General features: G+C 44.6%; 1 protein-coding gene across 1 annotated transcript in view; it reads right to left on the bottom strand.

Moving 5' to 3' along the window:
- The window catches only part of Gpd1l (glycerol-3-phosphate dehydrogenase 1 like), a 52,288-nt gene that overhangs the window by 11,593 nt on the left and 13,129 nt on the right, over positions 1-27,566 (bottom strand). The window contains exons 2-5 of the mRNA XM_042666445.1: positions 24,537-24,714; positions 17,425-17,565; positions 14,318-14,456; positions 6,997-7,109 (exon numbers count right to left, since the gene is read on the bottom strand). Coding sequence (XP_042522379.1) covers positions 6,997-7,109; positions 14,318-14,456; positions 17,425-17,565; positions 24,537-24,714 — 571 coding nt within the window. The remainder of the gene's footprint in view (positions 1-6,996; positions 7,110-14,317; positions 14,457-17,424; positions 17,566-24,536; positions 24,715-27,566) is intronic.

Below are 27,566 nucleotides of genomic sequence, written 5' to 3'. Positions count from 1 at the left end.
CACTCTAGGCCCTGCTCAGCTGAACTGTCTTCTGATAGATCGAGAAATCTCTCCCCACCACCTATCACTGTCAAAAGAAAAACAAACACCCTGAGCCAGTCAGAGCATGTGAGATTTGCATTCAAGCAGATGCCCTCTGAGATGGCTCAGCTGTGAGAGTTATCATTTTGTGCATTTAAATCTGCCCTGAAATATCTGCAGCTAAAAATACCATGATCTTCAGAAGGCAGATGTGCTTAAGCCCTTCCCCATTTCCTGGGTCATGGCCCTATGCAGAGGAATCAGCCAGCCCAAAGCACCATCTTTGCAATTCTGTATCAGGGTTGAAAGGGCTCAATTCCTCTTTCACTGCCTGCCCACACAAAAAGAATGGAAAACCAGAGAAGTCAATTTTATCACCTGCAGGTTACACAAACATTACCTAGAAAGAATCACCCACAGGAATCCTGGGCCCCTGCCTTCTCTCCTCTGGAAGTTCAACCACCCATCTGCCTCTTCCTGGGCCCAGTATCCCATGCACTTGACCTCTAAGGGCAATGTCTGTCTGCAGAGCAGGCTTACTAAAGGCAAAGTGCCATGTTGGGCAAGTTGCAAGTTGGGCTCTGGCAGCCAGGTGTCAAGAATGCCATGTCAGGCCCACACTTTGGCCATGAGACTAAGCTACCCTGACACAAAGCTGCCTTAGCTACCACAGCCTATCCCCTAAAGCCATTTCTACCTTAATATGATGTTTGCTATCTGTTGTATCTCAAAGTCTAACCACGAAGTCATACCAAGCCTTTGCCAGTGGTTACTGTAACTAAAAAACTGATTTGAAATAGGGTCTCAATACATAGTCGAGGCAAGCCTTAAACTTGTAATCCTCCTGCTCAACCTCCCACATATTGAGATTACAGGTGTTCACCACCATCCTCAGCTCAGAAATTCAATTTTAATTTTGTTTTGGTGCTGGTACTAGGGCTTGAATTCTGGATCTAGGCACTATTCCTCAGATTTTTGCTTAAGACAGATGCTCTACCACTTAATCTACATCTTCCAGTTTTTTGGTGGTTAATTGGAAATACGATTAGGCTTTCCTATCTATATTGAATTCTACCACTTGAACCATATCTCCACTTCTGGAAAGTTTATTTTTGTTTTGTTTTGGTAGCTAATTGGATATACAAGTCTCAAGGACTCTCTTACCTGGGCTGGCTTTTTTTTTTTTTTTTTTTTTTGGCTCAAGGCTAGCGCTCTACCACTTGAGCCACAGCGCCACTTCCGGCTTTTTTCTTTTTGCTTATGTGGTGCTGAGGAATTGAACCCAGGGCCTCAGGCATGCAAGGCAAGCGCTTTACCACTGAGCCAACTTCCCAGCCCCTACCTGGACTGGCTTTGAGCCATGATCCTCAGATCTCCGCTTCCTGAGTGGCTCTGATTACAGTTGTGAGCCGGGCTACTTTTTTTTTTTTTTGTCAGTTGTGGGGCTTGAACTCTGGGCCTGGGCATTGTACCTGACCTCTTCAGCTCAAGGTGAGCACTCTACCACTTGAGACACAGCACCACTTCCAGTTTTCTGGTGGTTAATTGGAGATAAGTCTCATGGACTTTCCTGCCTGGGTTGCCTTTGAACCATGATCCTCAGATCTCAGCCTCCTGAGTAGCTAGGATTACAGGCATGAGCCACTGGTGCCCGGCTTCCAGGGCTACTTTTAAACTTTTAATTAATTAATTAATTAGAAGCACAAGGATAAAGTGCTCCTGCTATTGGCCCAGAGCTGTTTAATGGCAAGAATGAAACCCAGAAATGCATTCACAGCTCACTGATGACAGATGTCTAGACGTAAAGGCCAGGCCAGCTCTGGAGTACCTCAACCCCAGTGCCTGTTGTCCTCTGATTCTAGGTTGAGTGGAGATGATCTCCTAGAGGAGGGGCACTATGCGGCAGGTATAGACCAGCCTGGCCATGCTGTCATGTTGGATGCAGCATTGGGATTAAGACATGGAGGGAAATGCTCAAAATGGGCTGCATTGATGGTCATATGAACACTCTTTGAACGATGATCCTCATATTACAACCTCATGAGTAGCTAGGGTTACAGACATGAACCATGAGCACCCAGCCTTAAAGCTCTAGCTTTCAAAAGAGGACAATACTTGTATACTCTTGCTGGAAAGAGTGAAAGACTGAGCCTGGCACTGGTGGCTCATGCCTATAATTCTATCAGGAGGCTGAGAGCTGAGGATCGTGGTTCAAAGACAGCCCAGGCAGGAACATCCACGAGACTCTTATCTTCAATAAACCACCAGAAAACCAGAAGTGGTGCTGTGACTCAAATGGTAGAGTGCTAGCCTGAAGCTGAATTGCTCAGGGACAACACCCAGGCCCAGTTCAAGACCCACAACCAACCAAAAAAAGAATAAAAAAATAAAAATGAAAGACTGTACAAGGATTATGAGTATCTCAGGATACAATCTGGTCACTGATTTTCACTTTCTTCTATATTGTTTCCCAGTATATGAAACATGCTTAATATAGCTACATGAATAATCAGGGGAAAACCCAAAACTATCATTTATGGAGTCAGAGATTACCAACTGGGAGCCACTGGCTCATGCCCACAAGACTAGCTACTTAGGAGGCTGTAGCAAAAATGTTCATGAAACTCCATCTCAAAGGAAGAAGCTGAACATGACATGCATACCTGTTATGATGGAAATATATAACAGGAGGATTGGGGAGGTGAGGGAGGGAAGGGATGGTAGGAGAAAAACAAAGGAGAGGGTGACAATGCTCGACAAGAAATGTACCCATTACCTTACTCATGTAACTGTAACCTCTCTATATAGCATCTTTACAATAAAATAAGCTGGAAGTGACGCTGTGATTCAAGTGGTAGAGTGCTCTCCTTGAGCAAAAGAAGCTCAGGGACAGGGCCTAGGCCTAGAGTTAAAGTCTCAGGACCAATGAAAGAGAAGGGAGGGAGGGAGGGAGGGAGGGAGGGAGGGAAGGAAAGGAAGGGAAGGAAGGGAAAGAAGGGAAGGAAGGAAGGAAGGAAGGAAGGAAGGAAGGAAGGGAAGGAAGGGAAGGAGGGAAGGAAGGAAGGAAGGAAGGAAGGAAGGAAGGAAGGAAGGAAGGAAGGAAGGAAGGAAGGAAGGAAGGAAGGAAGGAAGGAAGGAAGGGAAGGAAGGGAAGGAAGGGAAGGAGGGAAGGAAGGAAGGAAGGAAGGAAGGAAGGAAGGAAGGAAGGAAGGAAGGAAGGAAGGAAGGGAAAACATGTCCACCATTCATCCTTGCTTAACAGGCTCAAATGATAAATATTGTCATAGTGCCTGGATACAAACCAAAAAAGGAAAGTCATATACAGTAACCAAAGAATACCAGACTAAGATTTCTAAAACACTCCAATAGCACCAACATGTCCTGCCTTTGTCATTACTCCTTGGATCTTGCTCCCTTCGTCTGTCCAGTTGGATTCAGTGAAAATCAAAAGGCCTGGCTCTCAGTTTCCAAAACCCCAGACAGGAGAAGGGAGAGTGTTAGAGCCCCTCCCCCCTCCCCATCTGCCTCAAAGGGTTTAATCTTTCTCTGTGGTACTTGCAGGCACAAATCTACTTACAGGCTTCCTGCCAGGAGAAATGAAAAGCCATTCTTGGTTCAAACACAAAACTCGCATGGTCTAGAATTTTCTCATCCAGCACCCTTTGTTGTGGGCAGGATTTCACAGCTTCTCCACTTCCAAAAACATCAAGTCACTTACAAGAGCTTTACAGCAGCTCAGGCCGTTAGTGAGCAATTAGGCATTCATGATGTCCCCTACTGTCAAGTGATCATTTGTTTAATGGAGGAATATTAAAACCAAATAAAAAATCTCACCCAAAGTAAACAATGAAGCCAAGGCCAGCTTCTTAAACGCATGACAGGGCCTGTCCATGCTGTGAAGAACCGTTCGAGCACAGTTAGACTTATGGGACCTACTGCCTGGGAGCCCAGGCTTTAATTGGCTTTAATTTTTTAAATGTTCATTGTATATCATGACCACATATATACACACAATATTAATTCTAGGAAGTGGTTTTAAATTCTGACTAGAAAAAAAAAAAAAGACGTACTGCTTCTGAGAGTGGAATGGCATATTTGAGCCTTGGTGTTCTGGCAGATGAATGAGGATGCTAATTTCCTTCCCTAGGAGTTTTAACTCATGAAAAGTGGCCTTTTTACTGTAAAACATAACAACAACAACAAAAAAACCCACAAAGCTGAGCATGGTAGTGTATGCCTCTAATCCCAGCTATTCTAATCTCTGCAAAAGTAGTGAGAATCTTTTAAAAACAATCAAAGATGCTGGGCACTAATGGCTCACACCAGTAATCCTAGCTACTCAGGAAGCTGAGATCTCAGGATCACGAGCAAGAAAGCCAATAAAACTCTTATCTCCAATTAACCACCAGAAAACCAGAAGTAGAGCTGTGGCTGAAAGTGATAGAGTACTAGTCTTGAGGAAAAGCTCAGGGACAGTGCTTAGGTCCTGAGTTCAAGCCCTATGACTGACCAAAACAAAAACAAAAATCCAGAACTATAAAAGAAGCCAAAAGCAGGTGGATCATGCCTGTAATTCTAATTATTCAGCAGGCTGAGATTTGAGGATTGTGGTTGGAGGCCATAAACTCAGAGCAAGGAAGGAAGGAGCTGCTGCATCTTGCTGAAACGTACAGACTCCTTAGTTGGGCCTCCAAACTATCCAATAGCAGGAGAAAAAGTCTGGCATCCCTGCCTCCATCTTGTATCCATCCATCTTTTTATAAGCCAGTCATCTTAGAATCCAGGAATGCCAAGACTTAGCAACACATGTTTCCATGGAAAAATACAGGAAACTAGTCCAAAGGAAGGGGACTCCAGAGCCTCTCCAGAGTTGATAAATCTTCTGGAACACTTCTCGGAACAAGGAAGAGACAGTGGTCAACCATGCCATGCCAGGCTGGGATTGCTTTAACAGTGCATACCTGACACTACCACCCCTACACACCTGCATTCTCTATTTAAACTTAAAACTCACATTTGTACCCAGAAGATGCCTGAAGATGAACTCAGTGTCAGGTAATAAACCTCTCTCTGCCCTTCACCATTAGAACCTCTTTAGTTGGCACAGAGGGGCAAGGGGCAGAACCAGGCAAATCCTGAAAGTTTGGACCTGAGGTCTACAACTCTGGTTGCATCATGATAGAGACAGACTTGACCAAGGCTTCCCCTTGCTAGATGCTAGTGGATCATGCCTATAATCTCAGCTGAGATCTAAGGGTCCCCATGCAAAGACTGCTGGGGCAGAGAAGTCTGTAAGACTCCTGTCCAATTAATCAGCAAAAAGCTAGATGTAGAGACGTGACTCAAGTGGTAGAACACCAACCTTTAGCCAAAAAAAAAAAAAAAAAAAACAAGTGAGAAGGCAAATTGCTGAGTTCAAGCCTCAGTACTGGCACAAAAATAGATGAATGAAATGTTCCCCTTTACCGAAAAGTTACAGGACACATTATTGGACATCATTCCTGTACCAAACCCTCACAGAACAGACGAAGCAGAATGGAGTTGCTCATGCCATGTGCCCCATCAGCAAAGTGGATCACTAAAGGAAGCAGCCATGTCCTACAGCAGGCCAGCTTTTCCTGCCAGCAAAATAAGGAAGTCTCCTTTGCTTTAAACCTGAAGTGCTATGTTAACCAGTAAAGGTTTTCCTACATATAGTTCTCAGCCAGGTGCTGGTGGCTTAAGCTTATAATGCTAAAGAGCTGAGGGACAGCACCCAGGCCCAGAGCTCAGACCCCATGACCAGCAAATAAATTAATTAATTAATCAATTTAAAAACCCACAGGCTGCTCCTAAGCCAAGAACTGAATAGAGGCTGACTGGTCTATAATTAATTTGTTATAATTCTGCCTCAACATTCCCAAGTCACTGAGCTGTTGACCTATTCCCTCTACAGGGGGCAAAGATAAACTATTAGAAAAACCTTTGGTCAGTGGCGGGGGAGGGGGGGAGATATATATGTGTATGTGTGTATTTTTTTTTTCCTTAAAAAAGACCAATCAAGGGCTGGGAAGGTGGCTCAGTGGTAGAGCACTTGCCTTGCATGCTCGAGGCCCTGGGTTCGATTCCTCAGCACCACATAAGAAAAAAGCCAGAAGTGGCGCTGTGGCTCAAGTGGTGGAGTGCTAGCCTTGAGCTGAAGAGCTTACAGATAGCGCCCAGGCCCAGAGTTCAGGCCCCACGACCGGACCCAAAAAAAAAAGACCAATCAACCAAATCACCACACCAGCAAAGTACAGAATTTAGGGAGAGCCAGCTTCTGCTCCTGCTGGAGAAGACACAAGTAGGCTCGTTAGCTCCTGGGTAAAACCCTGGGAAAACAATGTGGCCACCACCCCAAAGTACAAAACAGCACAATTCTAGTACAAGAAAACCATGAATAAGAATGAGCTCAACCATCCAGGGAAGGTAGGGTAACAGGAAGTTATAAAGAAGTCGCTGGATTCACTTTATGTGTGTGTGTGTGCACACGCATGTGTTTATGTGTGCATGCATGTATGTGCATGTGCGTGCGTGCGTGCGTGCGTGCCTGTGTGTGTGTGTGTGTGTGTGTGTGTGTGTGTGTGTGTGTGTGTGTGTGTGTATGCGTGCACACACACCTGGGCTTGAACTCAGGGCCCTGCACTCTCACTTGGGCTTTTTTACTCAAGGCTGATGCTCTACTACTCAAGCCACAACTTCACTTCTGGATTTTTGCTGGTTAAGTGAAGGTAAGTCTCTGGATTTGTGTGCCTGAGCTGGCTCCAACCTCGATCCTCAGATCTCAGCCTCTGAAGCTGCTAGGATTACAGGTGTGAGCCACCAGTCCCCACTTATATTCACTATTCTTCACAGAGCTAAGTGAAAATCTCCCAGAGCTGCTCCCCAGGACTGGACTCCAGACCACCCACTTGGGCCTAGCCTGAGCCACTCTCACCCGGGGCAGAAGGACCTTACCTTAAGAGCACCACAAAGTTCCACCGTGTCCGCATCGTCCACCACAGTAATGCGAAAATTGGGAGTCTGAAGAAGTTCTTTGAAGATCAGGCCATTCTGCATTATTTTGCTGCCTATAGAAAAAGAAAAAATAAACACTCTAATGTCAATATTCAACCTAATCAAGAAGCCAAAATCCTTTTTATTACATAAACAATATAATTACTGCAGTCCCTTGAAATTCCAAGAAAGCCCAAGGCAATACAGAAGGGACAGTTGCTCTTGACTCCTGAGATGACCTACTTTCACATGTGAAAATGCCTTTCTATGAAAACTACTATGCTTTGTAAACTTCATGCTTCCACTCAAACCTCCAGTCTTGCTTGATATCCACTCATGCAAGAATGGAGACAGAAGCACTGAACTTCTGGGATCAGTAACAGCATTCAAAGAGCCCCTAAGGCAGCTGGGGGCATTTCTATGCTTACCATTCTAAACAAGAAAAGAAAGCCCAGATAGGTGTACAGCCTGCCTTGGTCACCTAGCTAGTATACTGGAGGCAGAGGACAAGTTCTGAACCCATATGTCCCTCTACTCCAAGGTCCCAGCTCTGGTCCTATGCTGTGCCACTTCTTGGATGTTGAAAGAAAGAAGATGAGGAAAAACCAAACAAATATCACAATTTGAGCTGAACAATTCCAATGCAGAAAAAAGCAATTAAAGTGGCTCCTAGAAGCAGGCAATAGAGGCTCACATCTGCAATCATAGCTACTCAGGAGACTGAAATCTGAAGAATATGGTTCAAAGCTAGCTGGGCAGGGAAGTCCATGAGACTTCCATGTTTATTTCCTAACCACCAAAAAGCCAGAAGTGGAGCTGTGGCTCAAGCAATAGAGTACTCTGAGTGAAAAATCTAAGGGACAGTGTCCACGTCTTTGAGTTTAGCACAAGGGAAAAAAAAATTACACTCAATATGTACCAAGTTCATTTTGTAAGCTCTGTACATTAGGCTAAGTTCTCTTTTTCCAAATACTGGAACTGTGTGAGGTTGGGCAAGCTGACTCCTTCCTCTTTGGGTGTGGCAGCAGGTATCTATGTGCTTCTGGGCAATGCTGTTTCATCATCTGCTTGGGTAAACCAGCCCTGGCCCTAGCACACGGTCTCAGTGTGTCTCCTCTACCTCACCACCTGCCCATCCCTAGTCACATTCAGCCATCTGTGCCCAGCTGGAAGCTAGCGCTGCCACTAGCTAGTGCTGAGGAATGGGCAAAGGGAGAAGAAGCTCTACTCCTGAGGTGAGGCGGGGACTTGTCTGTGGCTACAACTAGCACATGCTGTTCAGAGAATGGGTTTCACTCATGACAACCTCATTCTCTGAAATACGCCTTTTAAAATTATCATGTTAAATCGTGGGTATGAAAGTGCTGTTCTTCTCAGCGTAGTAGGTCACACCTGTAATCCTAGCTACTTGCGAGGCTGAGAACTGGTTCAATAGCAACCCGGGAAAAAGGTTCAAGAGATCTCATCTCAACCAACAAAGTTGCATGTGGAGGCTCAGAGCTGGAGGTTTGTGTCTGGAAAAAATTGGAAGTGGAGCTGTGGCTTATAGTGGTAGAGCACTAGCCTTGAGTACAAAAGGTCAGAGACAGTACAGTTTTCAGGCCCTGAGTTCCAGCCTGACTGACCAAAAAAAAAAAGAGTGTGGTGGAGTTACCTGTCACCTCATCTATGTGGAAAGCATAGAGGATCAAGGTTCAGGCCAGCACAGGAATAATCTAGGCAATCCTATCAGAACAATAACTAAGGCAAAAAGGGCTGGTAACATCACTCCAGTGGTAGAGCACTTACCTAGCAAGCACCAGACCCTGACCACTCTACATACAAACAAAAAAAAAAGTGCCTCTTCATTATTACTACAGGTCCCAAGCAGTGATGTAGCAAGCAAGGAGCCAAGCCATCTATTTGATAGAGGCAATGACCCAGGACCATGTGGGATCGACCCTCTTCCATGCCATTTTAGAGGTAATCAATTTATTTAATAAAAGTCCTTTCCAACCTCAATTTCAGTCTCTGATTGCTTATTTGTTCACTCAGAAGTCCTGCAGACTTATGTATCTGAGACATTTATCAGTGTCTGACCCATTAACATAGTGATTGGATCACTCTCAAGATTCTGTGCTAAACTCAGGACTGAGGACAGTGCTCACCACAAGGGGGCACCAGCGCTCATTATGTCGGTGTTTCTCAAAGAAGCTCAAAAATCACACCATTTTTCTTCATCTTCCATAGTCACAGGTGGGCCAATATTTCTGAATTTACCACAATTAAAAGTTAGCTAGGGGCTGGGATGTAGCTCAGTGGCAAAGCGCTTGCCTAGCAAGTGCAACGTCCTGGGTTCGATCCCCAGTACCAAAAAAGAAAAGACAAAAAAAAAAAAGTTAGCTAGGAAGGCTGGGAAGGCGGCTCAGTGGTAGAGTGCTTGCCTCGCATGCATGATGCCCTGGGTTCAGTTCCTCAGCACCACATACAGAAAAAGCCAGAAGTGGCACTGTGGCTCAAATGGTAGAGCACTAACCTTGAGCTGAAGAGCTTAGAGATAGTGCCCAGGCCCAGAGTTCAAGCCCCACGACTGACAAAAAAGAATTAATAATAATAATTAGCTAGTGCTAGCCAGGCACCAATGGTTCACACCTGTAATCCTAGCTACTCAGGAGGCTGAGATCCAAGGATCACAGTTCAAAGCCAGCCCAGGCAGGAAAGTCCCTGAGACTCTTATCTCCAATAAACCACTCAAAAACCAGAAGTAGCACTGTGGCTCAAGTAGTAGAGCACTTGCCTTGAGCTGAAGAGCTGAGGGACAGTACTCTGGTCCAGAGTTCAAGCCCCACGGCCAACAGAAAAAAAAGGGGGGGTGCTGGGAAGGTGGCTCAGTGGTAGAGCGCTTGCCTTGCATGCATGAGGCCCTGGATTCAATTCCTCAGCACCACATACGCAGAAAAGGCCCGAAGTGGCGCTATGGCTCAAGTGGTTGAGTGCTAGCCTTGAGCTGAAGAGCTGAGGAACAGCACCCAGGCCCAGAATTCAGGCCCCACAACCAACAACAACAAAAATAGCTGGTGTTAGACATGGTGGCACACAACTGTAATCTCAGCACCAGGGGAGGTGAAGTGGGAGGATTATTAAAGACCTGATCTCAAAACCAGAAAAAAAAATTAATTAAAATGAATGTCATCAATAGAGGAAATCATGGGTGTTGGGAACAAGGTAGAGTACTTATCTAGTATATTCAAGGCCAGTTCTTCACCACCAGAATGATTAAAAAAGAAGAAAAAGGAGGGAAAGCCATGTGCAGTGATTCTCATCTTTAATGCTAGCAACTTGGAAGGATCAAGATTCAAATTGGAAGGATCAAGATTCAACATCAGCCAAGCAGGAAAGTTTGATTGATTTCACCTCTGCAGAAGCCATGGCCATCCAGCCATGACAGAAAGACTAAAACAGGTGGATTTGGGTGTACGCTTGTCCCCAGTGGTTATTTTTGAGAGACGGTCTCAAAAATACCCAGGAAGCTGGGATCCAGAGGATTGGATTCAAAACTGGCCTAGGCAGAAAAGCCCAGGAGACTCTATCTCCAATTAACTAGTAAAAAGGAAAAAAAGCCAGATAGGAGGCGACTCAATAGAACTTCAGTTATGAATCCAAAAGCTGAGTGAGGGTAAGGCCCTGGAGTTCAAGACCCAAACAAACAAGCAAAAACAAAAACAACACAGTGCAAAAGAAAGGGCCTAACTACCAAGCTCAAGGCCCTAAGTTCAAACCCCAGTACTATCAAAAACAGAAATTGAAGGGAGGATCTATTGTAACAATGAGATGTACAAGACTCTATGTTGAAAACAAACTTTACAACTTGGGGGTGAGGGGAGGAAGAAGATGGGAGGTGGGGAGGGAAGGGATGGGGAAAAGCAAAGGAGGAGGCAACAATGCTCAATAGGAAATGGATTCATTACCTTACTCATGTAACTGTAACCCCTCTGTACAGTATCTTTACAATACTATATATATAGTATTATATACGTTATGTTATATATGTGTATTATATATAATATAATATATATATATAAAGGAAATGGGAGGGAGGAAGGAGGAAAGGGAAAAAGGAAGAGAGGGAGAAAGAAGGGAAGGAGGAAGGAAGAGGTGAAAAGTACAAGGAGGGGGGTGAGACCTGCATAACCACAGTGCAATTCAATGTTGCTATACTACTAACAGATGATCCAGATTCAACTCTCATCAATAACTAGTGTGGTCTGAGACAGCAACTTTCCCTGCCTAACTGAGGTCCAGGACGCTGTTGCATTCCTGAATTTAGGTTCCCAAATCCCTGCTGCATTCCTGATCAGGCCGCCAGCCATCTCCAACACATGGAGCACTCCATTAGCCTTCAGCTGTCCTTTTGAGGAGTAAGAGACGTTTGTTTGACAATGTCTGTCCCTTACTTCCAGCTTGTCTGATATAGCTTCATGATTAAATTCAGGTTATATACAACTTTTTTTAATTATCGCTCTCATGTTCTATCTTGCGTGTGTGTGCGCGCGCACGAGAGCATGTGCATATGTGCACACCTGCCCATGTGTGACACACCAGCACTAGGGCTCAAACCCAGGGCCTTGGGTGCTATCCCTGAGCTTTTGGATGCAAGGCTAGTACTCTATCACTTAAGCCACAGCACCCCTTGCAGTTTTTTCGTAGTTCATAGGGTTCAAACCTTGATGCCAGGCACTGGCAACTCACACCTGTAATCCTAGCTACTCGTGAGGCTAAGATCTGAGGATCATGGTTCAAAGCCAGTCCTGGCAGGAAAGTCCAGGAGACTCTTATCTCCAATTCACCACCAGAAAATTGTAAGTGGTACTGTGGCTCAAGTGGTACAGAGCTAGCCTTGAGCTGAAGAGCTGAGGGACAGTGCCCAGGCCCAGAGTTTAAGCTCCATGACTGACAAAAAAAAAAAAGAACATCCACAGCCAAAAAACCCTTGATCCTCACAGCCTAGTGAATAAATAGCTAGGATTACAGCTATGAGCAACCAGCACCCATCTCTAGCTACTTTTAATGCTTTGCTTAATTTAACTCAAGACACCAGTGCCAGCTTTGTCCAACCCAGAGAGAAAGGACACAGACAGAAGTCAAGGGGAAAGAGTGGTGACAATGGGACATTTACCTCTTTTGACAAACAAGCCCAAGTCACTACAATACACAGGCTAGAGGCAGATAAACAACCCAGCTAGAATGTGCAGGTAGTTTAAAAGACTAAGTTTCAGTGACCAAATGGAAATGGGTTCTCAGCCTTACAGAGGAAGAGACTGGAAATCAAACACCAAGCCCAGAACTCTGCCTGAGGCCACAGTCCTCCAGGCTCAATTTCTCCCATAAAACCCACTTCTAACCCTTCCACAACTGTCTGCCACCCCACTTCCATCTCCCTTGTGAAGAGGGTATCTATGCTTCAATATCTGTCCTTTCTTTAATTTTCTTTCTTTTGGGGGGAAATGGGTGAGAGGCAGTACTGGGGTTTGAACTCAGGGCCTTGCACCTGGTAGGTGGTATTCTGTGACTTAAGCCACTCCCCTGCCCCAGTTCCATATTTTCTATGGCTTCTGTGTACATACTCATGGTAATTTGTTCATATTCTTTTTCAATGATCCCCTGCCAGCTTACTTCAGCAGAATCAACTACTAAACCTTGAAGGCAAAGTTTGAACTTCCCAATACATCTTTAAATTAATTTGATACTTTTCCTTTCCCAAAAAAATATTTCTCAATGTAAGTTTTAAGAGTCAGAATGTGTGGAGTTATTGAGCTGTGTGTTAACAGACTATAAAATGTTTTGTTACAAATTAGGGGAATAAAGCAATGAAAGATCATATATGACTTATAATAAACAGAAATTAATAGTTTGCACAAGAATATATACCAAATGGAAAAGAACAAAGAAAAAGCTTTTATTCTTGGGGCTGGAAAGGTGGCTCAGTGGTAGAACACTTGCCTTGCATGCATGAGGCCCTGGGTTCGATTCCTCAGCACCACAAAAGCAAAAAAGAAAAAAGCCAGAAGTGGTACTGTGGCTCAAGTGGTAAAGCACTAGCCTTGAGCTGAAGAGCTGAGGGATAGCGCCCAGGCCCAGAGTTCAGGCCTCACGACCGGAACCAAAAAAAAAAAAAAAAAAGCTTTGATTCTCCCTAATACAGTAATAAAAATTTTGTATACATATTTAAAATGAAAATCAAGGGGGAACTGCAATGAAACTATAAGCATCCTATATGGAAAGTATGAGAATCTAAAGGTTCATTTTCCATGTCATTCACTATAGAACCAGCCTCTGGTATCTTAGGTTCATTTTATGCATCTGTCAAGGAGAAACATCTGTAAAAGTTGTGCAATGGTAGAGAAAAACATAAATGTTTGCAAAGTGTCTAAAAATACAGAACTATTATTTTTACACCAGTGTATATATATTTTAAGATACTTCATATTCTCAAAGTCCTTCTTAAAGCAATGAGAATTTTCACAAAATCAGTGTGAGAATGTTTCTTCCCAACATGTAAGAACAGAAAAAAAAGCTTACTATTTCAGGAAACAGGACAGCCAAATCTGAACCAAGATTCTACCTTGTGGCATGACCTTGAAAGTCATTCCTTAGTCACCAGAAAATGGGAACCTCCCTCACCCATTGTTCAGTCTCATCGGCATCAGTGAGGATGGACTTGGAGACTGGCTTTTGTGATCTGTGAAAAGCTAAGCTAGGTGAGTGTACATCCTGTAGTCAGTCCTAACAACTTGGGAGATAGAAGCAGGAGACAGAGTGTTCAAGGCCAGTCTAGGCAACATATGCAACACAGCAAAATTCAGTCGTGAATAAGAAGGGGAAGGGAAAGGGAAAAGAAGGAAGAAGGGAGGGATGGAGGGAGGGAAGGAATGAAAGGATAGAAAGGGAATTTCTTGGCCAAGGGACCTCCCCATTTGAGTGTGGGTACAAACACCCCCTGTGTGTGGGTACAAACAACCTTCTATTTCCATGTCTAACTTACTGGTCCCCCTTCCAGGTGGATCAGGTCATCCCTCCGACTCTCCATTCACTCTGGTGTGGCTGGACCACTTCAGAGGCACAGAATGGTCCTGCACATAACCCGCCCACTCCCAGGCCCACCACAGACAGTATGAGGAATGGGCTGGGGCAGCTCTGGGGTGGAGCATGCGCCAGGCCCTGGGTTCCACTCTAGCAGCACAGGGGAGAGCAAGGAGGGGGGGACACGCAGGAGAGACTTCCATGTCTCCCCTGGGTGGCTCACCGATAGTGGTCTCACAGAACTTCTCGGCAGCCACCTCGCTGGCTATATTGGCACCCATCAGCACACTGATATCTATGCCCATCTTCTCTCGGATGATGTCAGAGATGAGCTTCAGCCCCTCGGGGCCCTCATCGATGCCCTAGGAGGGAGGAGAAGGAAACAGAATCACAGAGCTGCATATAGCTGCTTTCTGCAGAATCCACATTTAGATATCTCAAGAAAAATACTCTTACATAAGAAACCAAAGTGCATACGAACTGCTTAAGGAATAAAATAAAGAAAATGAACTATACAACTTGTGGATAGGGATGGGAGGGAAAAACAGAGAATGCAAAGAAAGGGGTAAAAAGAAATGTACTCACTAACTGTAGCCCCTCTGTATACCACCTTTACAATTTAAAAAAAAAAAACAACTTTAGGCTGGGAATGTCACTTAGTGGTAGAGTGCTTGCTTATCTAGCTTGGATGAAGCCCTGAGTTCGATTCCACTGTGCCACATACACAGAAAAAGCAAAAACTGGGGCTGGGAAGGTGGCTCAGTGGTAGAGTGCTTGCCTTGCATGCATGAGGCCCTGGGTTCGATTCCTCGGCACCACATAAGCAGAAAAAAAAAAAAAGCCAGAAGTGGCGCTGCAGCTCAAGTGGTAGAGTGCTAACCTTGAGCTGAAGAGCTGAGGAACAGCGCCCAGGCCCAGAGTTAAGGCCCCACAACTGGCAAAAAAAAAGAAAAAGCAAGAAGTGGTACTGTGGCTCAAGTGGTAGAGCACTAGCCTTGAGCAAAAGCAGCTCAGGGACAGTGCCCAGGTCCAGAAGTCAAGCCCCAGGACTGGGGGAGAAAAAAAAAAACCTTTAAAAATTAAAACAAACAAATGCAAAAAAAAAGAATAAAGATTAAAATGGCAAGTGCCTGTAATCCTAGTTACTAAGGAGGCTGAATGGGAGGATTAAGGTTTGATACCAGCCTGGGCAGAAGTCAGGTAGATTCTTATCTTCACTTAAACAACAAAAAGCTAGAAGAGGAGCTGTGGCTCAAGTGGTAGAGGGTGAACCTTGAGTAAAAAGCTCAGGGAAAATGCCCAGGCCCTGAGTGCAAGCCCAAGCACTGGACTCGTGCACGTGCACGCACACACACACACACACACACACACACACACACACACACACACATACACACACACAATTTTAAAAGTATGCACCATCATTTGGATTAAGAACATGACTCACCAACAGTGCAAAAAATTAAAATAAAGCAGAACATGACCCGCATGCTGAAGTCCCTGTGTCTTTTCCCATAACCCTTCTTCTTCCTCATGTTTCCTCCCCCAGCCAAGTCACCATTCTCAATAGTGAACATCTTGTTGCATGTAATTCCCTAAACAAACATGAGGTTCATTAAGCTTGTTTTTTGAAAGTCAGTTAAGAACCACACCATTTATCTGTTATGGTCTGCTTCGGGCTCCATTACTATTTTAGAAAGCTGGCCATGTGACTATGAGCTGTTCATTCCTGTTCACTGCTGTCCAGTATTCCAAAACTAGTAGTAGTCTATGACCTCTCATCCACCCTAGTGCTGTTCAGCAGAGGCTGCTCCAGTTCACCTTCACACAAACAATGAACTGCAATACCCTCCGGGGCCCTACCCCTAGCAGTGTGGTGAAGGTGATAAACTCATTCTCAGAATTACATAAAACATGAAGATTTCCTATGAAGCCAATTAAATGAAGGTATGAAACTCGCTTATAGTGAAATAAAAAATGGCTCAGTGGTAAAGTGCTTGCCTTGCATGCATGAGGCCCTGGGTTCAATTTCAGCACCACATAAACAGAAAAGGCCAGAAGTGGCGCTGTGGCTCAAGTAGTAGAGCACTAGCCTTGAGCTGAAGAGCTGAGGAACAGCACCCAGGCCCAGAGTTCAGGCCCCATGACTGACCAAAAAAAAAAAAGACAAAGAAGTTTCTTTCTCCACTCAAGAGTATGACCTCTGGTCTGAGGACTTGTGGTTTAAAACACTCACTTTAAAGCTAGGCTCAGGGCTTGGAAGGTGGCTCAGTGGTAGAGCGCTTGCCTTGCATGCCTGAGGCCCTGGGTTCGATTCCTCAGCACCACATAAGCAAAAAGAAAAAAGCCAGAAGTGGCGCTGTGGCTCAAGTGGTAGAGCACTAGCCGTGAGCTGAAGAGCTGAGGGACAGTGCCCAGGCCCAGAGTACAGGCCCCATGACCGGACCAAAAAAAAAAAATAAAGCTAGGCTCAGAGACATAACGGGTACAGTTTTCTCTCCTATGTGGAAGGTAGATTTAAATTATAAACATATATGAAAAATAGAGGGTCATATATATGTTAACTAAATATGATATATACAGAGGAGGATTCCAATGGTGTAACTCCTTTGAACAACCAGTGTAACAAAATGCCAGGAAGCTAGAACTTGTTTTGTTGGGAAGGGAAGGCAAACAAATAGAGGAAGGGTGGGGAGTCCAGTTGTAATACTCAATGTATGGATGTGAAAACAGAACCAGGGAACTTGAGGGGATCGGTGGCACTTGGACAGATGGAGAATGATGGAAGCGGTGACCCTGATCGAGATGGATGGTACTTACACACTGACAAGTTGAATTGAAACCCGTCATACAACTTAAAGATAACAGAACAAAAGATGCGTAGTAATTATAAACTGATTTGTTATATTGAAAACCCTTTGTGCAACTACTTAAAGAAAACTTTTAAAAAATTAAATATGAAGAGCCCATTTCAGGCTCTGTCTCCCTCTAAAGCGTAGGATCTGGTTGATGATGAGTCATGTCCTAGCTGAAGCAGGTCCTGGGGATGCCCAGCGCAGGCTAGGCAGAGCAGACTACAGCATCAGAGATGTCCTCTCCTCCAGGATGACTGACCTGCTGCTACAGAAAGCTGCCCTGCTCCTAAACCTGATCTGAACCAGGCCTGTGAGTTTTACGTTTTATTACCTGCCAGGCATCCTTAAAAATACAAACAAAACCCCAAACTCTACCTCCACCTCCCCCCCCCCAACCCCGCTCCACAGCTGGAGCTGATGAGAGGCACTCTCCCTCTCCAGCACACCCTTCCAGCCTGCTCTGCACACAACCTACCTTGATGAGGGTGATGCCCAGGGCCTTCTTGGGAACCCTACCCGTGATCTCATCGCAGATCCTGTGGATGAACTGGTGAGGGATGACGAACACCAGCAGATCCGCATCCTGCACAGCCTCGCTGAGGTTTGGGATAGCAACCTGCAGCATCAGGAGAAACAAACAATAGTCAGACAACATCCATCCATCTGGAATTGCTTCTGCCCATTACCCTTTAGTGAGTAAGAACTGCTGCAGTCCCTAATCTCCATGAAGAATCCTGACATACCCTTTTTTTTTTTTTTGAGACAGGTCTCCCTCCATACGTAGCCTGGCTAGTCTCCAACTCCAGATCTGCTTTAGCCTCCTAAGTGCTGAGGTTGCAGAGATGCACCACCACACCCAGCTCCCACGGTTCTTTTAAAGCTACAGTTTGCAGGTAACTTATGTATTTGGGTGAGTAGTCTTTCTCTTAAGGCAGGGATGGTCCTTAATTTATTCAACTAGCATATCAAACACTCAAAGTCAAGCAGAAGCGAGAAGGTGTCAGTAAGGGTTTGTAGGAAACGAATGCTTCCTTACTCTTCAGTAGTGGCTATAGGTCTTTTCTTAAACAGTATGGGATGGTGGCATGAAGCCTGGAGCTACTGCAGCCATTTTAGACATGTGTGGGGAGGCTTCCATGTGGATGAAGCCAAGTATAGAAAGCAGAAGAAAAAAAAAGAAAGTTTCATGAGCATAATTTCAGCCAATGCACCTGAAGCCAGCCTCACATGGACTTCTTTCCTTGACAGCACTAGGGTTTGAACTCAGGGCCATATATACTTGCTAGGCAGGCTCAATATTGCTAAGCCACACCCAGTCTGGTTTTTACAGTAAAGTCTTACTTCCTGTCCCGGTGTACTGTGAGCCACAATCCAACCACAGACTTCCTATCATCACGGGGAACACAGGTGTGCACCACCATATCCAGCTTCTCTTCCAAGGAGCCAGTCTCCTGGATTTTTTTTCCTTGGTTGACCTAGAACCATGAATCTCCCAGTCCCAGACTCCCATGTTGTTTGGGATGACACTGGTCCACTGCAGCCAGTGATATATGAGTTGAGAAGGGGTTGTTATAAATATGCTCCTCAAGAACCACTGGAGGGGCTGGGAATGTGACTTAGTAGTGGAGTACTTGCCTAGCATGCATGAAGCCCTGTGTTCAATTCTTCAGCACCATATACACAGAAAAGGCTGCAGTGCTGTGGCTCAAGTGATAGAGTGCTAGTCTTGAGCAAAAGAAGCTCAGGGACAGTGCCCAGGCCCTGAGTTCAAGCCCCAGGATTGGCAAACAAAAACAAAAACTACCAGAGTCACAACTGAAGAAATAAAAACAAAGAATTCTCAAAGCAAGGCAAAATTTACTTCTGCAAAAAGATGTGCCATTAGCCAGATTTTGGTCAAAGCAAGCAAGCGGCAGGCTCCCTTTTTATCCCTAATGCAGCTGGTCCCACCTCTCTGCTCTGGTTAGCCAATCAGAATAAAAAAGAGGATAGGATGTATTTATGTAAGGTGACCATTAAAAGACTTTAAGATGAACAATATATACAAGCAATCTCAAAACATACTCCCACCTTCTGCTATTTTCTTGTCCAATCTGAGGTGTGTCTTAATTTCTCTTCCATTTTGGAATAACCAGCTAAGACAAAAACCATACATTTCAAAAAAAAAAAAAATTCCTTCCTTATGCCAAAGCATTTATTCAACAAGAACAAAGCCACCAGTCCAAAACACAAACTTTTTTTTTTTTAGTCCAGTCATGGAGCCTGAACTCTGGGCCTGGGTGCTGTCCCTCAGCTCTTCAGCTCAAGGCTAGCACTCTACCACTTGAGCCACAGCGCCACTTCCGGCTTTTTTCTTTTTGCTTATGTGGTGCTGAAGAATTGAACCCAGGGCCTCAGGCATGCAAGGCAAGCACTCTACCACTGAGCCACCTTCCCAGCCCAAAGACTTGCTGACTTCTTTCTTTTTGCTTATGTGGTGCTGAGGAATTGAACCCAGGGCCTCAGGCATGCAAGGCAAGCGCTCTACCACTGAGCCACCTTCCCAGCCCTAAAACACAAACTTTTAAGAGAAATTATTCTGATACGATCGACAGGAAGCAACCCACTTCCACAGAAAAGATGGCTTTTCTCACAGGGTCTCACAAATAGTTCTGCCCAGGTAGGCCTTGAACCATGATCCTTCTACTCTCAAGTCTCCCAAGTAGATAGAAGCATGAGCTACCACCGGTGCCCAGCCCCTATGTGTATTTTTTTTTTTTAATCAAATAAAGCAAACCATTCTTTTAGCTTAAGCTGGTGTAGATGACTCAGTCATTCCCACACCTGAACCACAGCCAAAAGCTTAGGGCATCTCCTTCCTTCCTCATGAAGGCAGGGAAAGTCCATATTTCCCTTCTGAAGACCTCCAGACCACAGTCTAGGGTTGGGGTCATAGGTACCAGGGACTTATTACCCCACAGTGAAAGCCTCAGATACAGTATCTCCCTGACATCCTCTAACCCACCACTCCCCTCCCCGCTGCAAGGCAAGCACAGAAACCAGAGCCTTTGTCCTAATGCCAGAGCCATAAAACTGAAGAACAGCCAGCACTGCATGCCTGTCATCTGAGCTACTCAGGAGGCTGATATCTGAGAATTGTGGGTCAGAGCCTGTGGAGCAGAAAATTCTGTGGGATTATTATTATTCAATTAGCCACCAAAAAGCTGGAAGTAGAGGTATGGCTTAAGTGGTAGAGTACCAGTTTTGAATGAAAAAAACAAAGTGATAGCACCTAGGACCTGAGTATAAACCCTAGCACTGGCCTAAAATAACAACCCTAAAAATACTGCTCTTGGGGAAGATAAAGGAGAGGGACAAAGGGTGAACAGAGCACGAAACTCAATAGACAATGTTGAAAATGAACTATACAACTTGTAGGGGAGGAGGGTCAGCAGGGAAAAATGGGGAGAAAATGAGGAAAGAGGTGACACTGTTGTACTCATTACTGACTTATGTAACACCGCTCTGTACATCACCTTTACGATAGCAATAAAATTTAAAACAAACAACAAAAGCCAGTGCTCTTTGTCCCACCTTACTATGTAGGAAATTCTCTTACCTACCTTGTCTGACAGTAAAGCGTAAGACCCCTGTTCTGCAAGAACATTTGCTCTTTTTTTTTTTTTATTTCTTGGTGGTCAGCCATAGGGCTTAAACTCTGGGCCTGGGCGCTGTCCCTCAGCTCTTCAGCCCAAGGCCAGTGCTCTACCACTTGAACCACAGGGCCACTTCCATATTTTTCTGTTTATGTGGTGCTGAGGAATTGAACCAGGGCCTCATACATGTGAGGCAAGCCCTCTACCACTGAGCCCCCTTCCCAGCCTAGCACTTGCTCTTAAGACAAAAAGGAGCACTGCAAAGAGGGCAGAGGAAACGAAACAGGTCTTGCTACTCACCCCCTACACTTTATTCTTATCAGGTTACACTCTGTACAATCTCTCTTCTCTTTCTTTTTCCTTAGCTCTTGCTTGGCTTTTTTGCTAAAGGCTGGCACTATACCACTTGGTCCACAGCTCCACTTCTAGCTTTTTGGTGGTTATTTGCATGGCACACCATGTGTTCATAGAATATAATGCCTTTTATACTCTATCAAAACCAGGTCTTACCAGCTAACATGTCATTTGAATCTCATCTCTCAGAACAAGAGGCTGAAGCTTGGCCCACCAGTGGCTAAATCCTAGCTTAAGCTAAATGACACATCCTAACTCATCAGGAGGCTGAGATCTAAGGATTTTGTAAGCCTCCTTGTTTAAAATGTTTCTGAGGAGCTAGGAATGTGGCTTAGTGGTACTGTGCCTGCCTAGCATGCATGAAGCCCTGGGTTGATTCCTCAGAACCACAAACACAGAAAAAGCCAGGAGTGACACTGTGACTCATATGGCAGAGTGCTAGCAAAAGAAGCTTAAGGACAATGCCCAGGTCTTGAGTTCAAGCACCAGAACTGGCAAAATATAAATAAATAAGTAATAAATAGTTTCTGAGGCTGTCCACTGTTAAAGATCCTAAAATGGGATCTTTCAGCATAAGCAGGACTGAGGAAGAATCAGAACAAAAGAACCAGGGCTAGCTGCTTAAAGCCCAAGAGTCCAGTGCTCTCATCCAAATGAATAAAAATGTAACCCCCAACAACAACAAAAATCACCGAAAACCAATGAGAACAGCCCTATGGACAAACCTGAATCTTTTGTATCCTCTGATTCATAGTATAGAGTGTGCTAATGAGCAATTATGCACTACATGTTGTCTACTCTGCAGGAGAGACCCAATCCCCACCAATCACAAGTGCCTACTGATCTTCCCAAGTGCAATAGCATGGCTTCTTTTTTTTTTTTTTTGATCAGTCGTGGGGCTTGAACTCTGGGCCTGGGCACTGTCCCTAAGCTCTTCAGCGCAAGGCCACTTGAGCCACAGGGCCACTTCCGGTTTTCTGGTGGTTTTTTGGAGATAAGAGTCTCACAGACTTTTCCTGCCTGGGCTAGCTTTGAACCATGATCCTCAGATCTCAGCCTCCTGAGTAGCTAGGATTACAGGCATAAGCTACCGCGCTTGGCTATCATGACCTTTAAATCTAACTGTAGCTAAAAAACTTCTACATTCATTCATAACTCCAAATAAATGCACTGAATCAAATGCGAAAAAAAATACACAGAAAGTGTGGGTGGGAAAGCTGGGTGCTGGTGGTTCATGCCTGAAATCCTAGCTACTGAGGAGGCTGAGATCTGAGGATTGCAGTTTGAAGCCAGTCCGGGCAGGAAAGTTGGTGAGACTCTTACCTACCAATAAACTTACAAAAAAGTAAGCCAAAAAGTGGAGTTGTAGCTCAAGTGGTAGTGTGCAAGCCTTAAACAAAAGAAGTTCAGAAACAGTGCTGATGCCCTGAATTCAAGCCCCAGGCCTGGCATGCGCGCACGCGCACACACGCGCGCGCGTGCGCGCGCACGCGCACACACACACACACACACACACACACACAAAAACCATTTTAATAAGGTAGGCCTTGGCATCTGTAAACTTCCCCACATTTAATTCTTTTCATACAGTCCTCCCAGAAGGCAGCCCTCATTTTATTCCTCTTTTTGTCTACAGCCACAACACCATACTCTGCCCTCAGAGGCAATGCTCATGGAGGCAGTGGTATGAACACACAAGTTAAACCAGAGGAAGCAGGAAGCCACAGGGAGCTGGCTTCCAAATAGACTGTTACAGAAACCTACAGGGGGGTGAATCTGGCAGCCAACGGAGTTCATAGACTCCACCCACACCAGCAGCAGGGTGATGTTCTTTTCTTTTTCCACACCCACTTCCTTCTTCCCCTTCAAATCCACAGAACCAGGCCAGGCAACAACCTATTATTTTTCTCTCCCAGACTTAGTAAGCTTGCATTTTCAAATGTCAGTCCTACAGTTCTGCTATTTTCTTCTATTTCCCTGTGTGATTTAGGCCTTGACCTTGACTTTAATTATAGAATAGGACATTAGTTGGCCTGAACAGCTGACCAAATACAGGCACTGAGAGAGTGCCATCAGGGACCACAAGCAAGGAGGGCATCACTAGTTCCAGCTCCAATGCACTCTAAATGCCAAAGAAGAATCTTCTTGCTGGGTGCTAGTGGCTCACAGCTGTAATCCTAGCTACTAGAGGTTTGGAGCTAAAGATTGAAGTTTGAAGCCAGCCTGGGCAGACAAGTCTGAGAGACTCTTATCTCCAGCTAATTAGTGAAAAATCTGAAACTGGGGTATGGCTCCAGTGGTAGAGCATGAGCCCTGAGCAAAAAAGCTAAGGGAGAGCATGAGGATCTGAGTTTTAGTCCTAGTACTGGTACAAAACCACCACCAACAGCAAAGAAGTCCTGCCATGATTTGTTGGATATGTCTTGGGATACTGAAGTATCACACAGAAATAGGACACCAACTCAAAAGGAACTTAGCAAAAATCACTTCTACAAAAGCAAAAGGACATGCTACTGACAATAAGCCAAGTACACAAGAATTGGCCAGGGAGTTGCCCAGGTTTTATCCCTAATATGTCACTGAGCTTTTGTTCTGATTTTGATTGGTTAGAATTTAGGTCCACAATCTTGTGTGACTGGTTAGTTTTCAAGGGGTTTTAAGTTTATCCAAGCAATAAACCCAAACCATGGCCTCCTGGCTCTTACAATTCTTACTCAGCTGGAGCTGGATCACTCTACCACTTGAGCCACACCTTCACCTTCTAGAGATATTGTGTGTATGTGTGTATGTGTATACCAGTTGAGCCACACCTTCAGCCTCTAGAGATATTGTGTGTGTGTATTTGTGTGAACTCTACTACTCGAGCCATACCTCCAGCCTCCAGATATCTAGTATGTGTCTGTCCTGAGACTTGAACTGAGAGCCTGGAGATACAAGTCTGATAGACTTTCCTGCTCCTGTTGGCTTGGAACCATAATCCTGAGATCTCAGCCTCATGAGTAGCTAGGATTACAGATGTGAATCATGGGTGCTGTCCTAGAAAGTAATTCTTAAAACAGCATGTGGCTCACCTAAAATACCTCTTGTAGGATGGAGGCTACCGTTTAAATGGTGGTGATTATGTCACTTTGATAGAAAAGATTCTCACTCCTACAGAGTACATGGTATGTCCCCCAAAGCTCATTCGCTGACATTCTGCCTCAGCACCTGAGACTGTGACTACATTTGGTGACAGCACCCTCAGAGAGGTAGTGAACTGAAAATGATAAGAGTGAGGGAATATGACTGCTGTATGATACATGGGATCCAACAGGCCTCTGTCCCCACAGCAAGGGTTATGACACAGCCACCAGGAAGCTCCACAAGAAACAACCATGACATCTGTTCAGAACTGTCACAGAAAGAAACAAATTCTGTTGTTTAACTCACTCCATCTAGGGCACTCTGTTTACAACAGCCCTAAGAGTAACACAAAGCCCATTTTCAATCAGGAAAACCAGAGCCAATGGGGAATAACAGGGAAGTCGCTTGGCCAGCTCCAGGTTCCCAGCTCCACCAGCCAAGCAAGATCAAGCAAGAATGAACCTAAGAGTCTCACCACATTTTCTGGTAGCTTGTGTCCGGGGAGATATTTTACATTTTCATGGTCATTATTTATGATGTCAGTCAGTTTTCTGCCATTGACTGTTTCTTCAAAGACCCACATCTTCACTGTGGAGGCAAACTTCTGCAGCTTCTGAACATTATTACCAATTATCTTCGCAACAGCTGAACCCCTGCAAAAAAGAAACCAGAAAAAAAATAATTCACTTGAGCAGAAGAATTTGATTTCAATTAAGTTAAATGCACTCAATTTAAATTCACAAGGACTGTGCTTTCATTCTGATCAAAGACTGAGCTTGCTCGAAATGAGACATGTATTCATCTTAAGCCACATGAAATGTGCTTGTTCCCATTGGTAAGCCCAGGAACTTTGCACGAAGGTGAAAAATTATCCTTCTTGAAACCAATAAAAGCCAAAGTTAACTTGGGGCAGTGTGACATAAAGAAAAGAAATCCATCTACCTCATGATGATGACACTAGAGGTTTTTATTTATTTATTTATTTATTTTTGTTCAGTCATAAGGCTTGAAATCTGGCCCTGGGTGCTGTCCCTCAGCTCTTCAGCTCAAGGCAAGTGCTCTGCCACTTGAACCACAGCACCACTTCTGGTTTTCTGAGTGGTTTATTGGAGATAAGAGTCTCACAGCCGGGCTGGGAAGGTGGCTCAGTGGTAGAGCGCTTGCCTTGCATGCCTGAGGCCCTAGGTTCGATTCCTTAGCACCACATAAGCAAAAAGAAAAAAGGCGGAAGTGGCGCTGTGGCTCAAGTGGTAGAGCGCTAGCCTTGAGCTGAAAAGTTGAGGGACAGTGCCCAGGCCCAGAGTTCAGGCCCCACAACCAGACGCCCCCCCAAAAAAAAAATTAAAAATAAATAAAATTAAAAAAAAAAAAAAGAGTCTCACAGCCTTTCCTGCTCGGGCTGGCTTTGAACAGTGATCCTCATATCTCAGCCTCTTGAATAGTTTGGATTATAGGCATGAGCCACCACGCCCAGCTACTAGAGGGTTTTTGAAGTCTCCAAGGACACCAAATTGTAGTTCAAATCTACTAAGATAAAAATGTACCCACTGGAAAATAAACTGTTCAGATAAACTGGCCCAAGGTGGAATTCTAACTGGAAAGACAAGAACTACATGGATGTTGGGCATTTATCCAAAAGATTTTACAAGTCAGCATACAATAAAGACACTTGAATATTGGGGCTGGGAAGGTGGCTCAGTGGTAGAGCGCTTGCCTTGCATGCTCAAGGCCCTGGGTTTGATTCCTCAGCACCACATAAGCAAAAAGAAAAAAGCCAGAAGTGGTGCTGTGGCTCAAGTGGTAGAGTGCTAGCCTTGAGCTGAAGAGTTGAGGGACAGCATGTAGGCCCAGAGTTCAGGTCCCATGACTAACTAACTAAATAAATAAATACTATATAGCTGAAAAAAAAATTTTTGTCCTGGATAGGGAAACAAGGAGAAGGGATAGAGTTCAAGAAAGGAGGAAGAGACAAATGGAGAGTGGAAGAATGGGCAAATACCGTCATTATTTCAATGTATGCATTCAGAGGAATCAGGTAATCTGGGGGTGGTGTTAGGAGACAGAATGATATTGATGGAGATGCACTGTGCTTATAAATTAATACACTGAAATGGAACTCCCTTATACAGCTACTTGAAGATAATAATAACAAAAAAATAAGAAGAACCCCAACCTCTAAGAAGCTATTTTAGCTAAGCCATATTCTGTTATTAGAATTTTTTTTCTTGAGGTTAGAGGCATGGCTTAAGTGGTAAAATGCTAGCTAAGAAGAACTGTTTTTCTGACCAGTTCCTGCTTTGGCCAGGGCTTGGTCTTAGTTGACTGTACTTTAATTAAGATATCCTGTTACCAGTTGTGCCCTGTTCCTGTTAAATTTTATTAAGCAATATCATCTCAAACTAGCCAATCACACAGCTTGTAAACCTAACTTCTGACCAATCAAAACATGAGGTAGGGGCTGGGAAGGTGGCTCAGTGGTAGAGCGCTTGCCTTGCATGCATGAGGCTCTGGGTTCGATTCCCCAGCACCACATAAGCAAAAATTAAAAAAATAAAAAAGTTAAAAAAAAAAAAAAAAAACATGAGGTAGTATTATGCTAGGGATACAACCCCTGCGGACTACCAGCCTACTGCACTTGCTCACTCAGCTTCTTCCCACTAGCAGACCTTTCTGCCACAGCAAACTTTTCCTTGACAAATTCCTTTCAAGTTGGTGTCCTTATTCCTACATGAGACCCCAATGTCCCAAGATGTTCCCAACAATTTCAAAGGGAACAAAGAGAACAGGACCTAGATTCTGAGCAACAAATCCAGGAGGCCTAGAGCCATGAAGTCCTCATCTCTCTGTATCTTTATTCCACTAACAAATTCTGGTCCTCATTTCTCTAGTTCTACTCAACTAACAAATTCAGTCTCTAAGGCCTTATGGAAATCATTGAACCCTAACTTCTCAATATCGGTCCCAACAGCTCCTTCCTGCAGTACATGGGACACCCTGGCATGGGTTACCTTGCCATTTCCTAGAATCTCTGCTGACCAGAAGTAGGCCCCTAATCCCAGATGAGCCAATCAGCCCCCCCAATGGCTCTAAAGAACCTTCCTTCCTTCCTTTCTTTTCTTCCTTCCTCTTTCTTTCTGCCTCTCTTTCTTTTAATTTTTATTTATTTTTTTATTGTGAAAATACTGTACAGAGGGCTTACAATTACATGGGCAAGATAATGAGTACATTTCTGATCAAGCATTGTAGCCTCCTCCTTTGTTTCCCCTTCCCATCCTTTCCCATCCTCCCCCTCCCCCGCCCCCCCCACCCAATCCTCCCCCGCTTCCCTTCCCCCCCACACACCAAAGTTGTAAAGTTCGTTTTTGACATAACGACTTGTACTTCTCATTGTTGCAATGGGTCCACCTGTATCCCTATTTAAACGACTTGTTTTTTCCCTTCCCCTCCACAAATTATACCGACATCAAATACAGTGAAAGCAGGGGTTATACTGTGGGGGAGGGTT

This window comes from Dipodomys spectabilis, unplaced genomic scaffold, assembly GCF_019054845.1.
Source record: "Dipodomys spectabilis isolate Male_0828 unplaced genomic scaffold, ASM1905484v1 ptg000365l, whole genome shotgun sequence".
Taxonomy (NCBI): domain Eukaryota; kingdom Metazoa; phylum Chordata; class Mammalia; order Rodentia; family Heteromyidae; genus Dipodomys; species Dipodomys spectabilis.
This window is presented reverse-complemented; position numbering and strand designations above follow the sequence as displayed.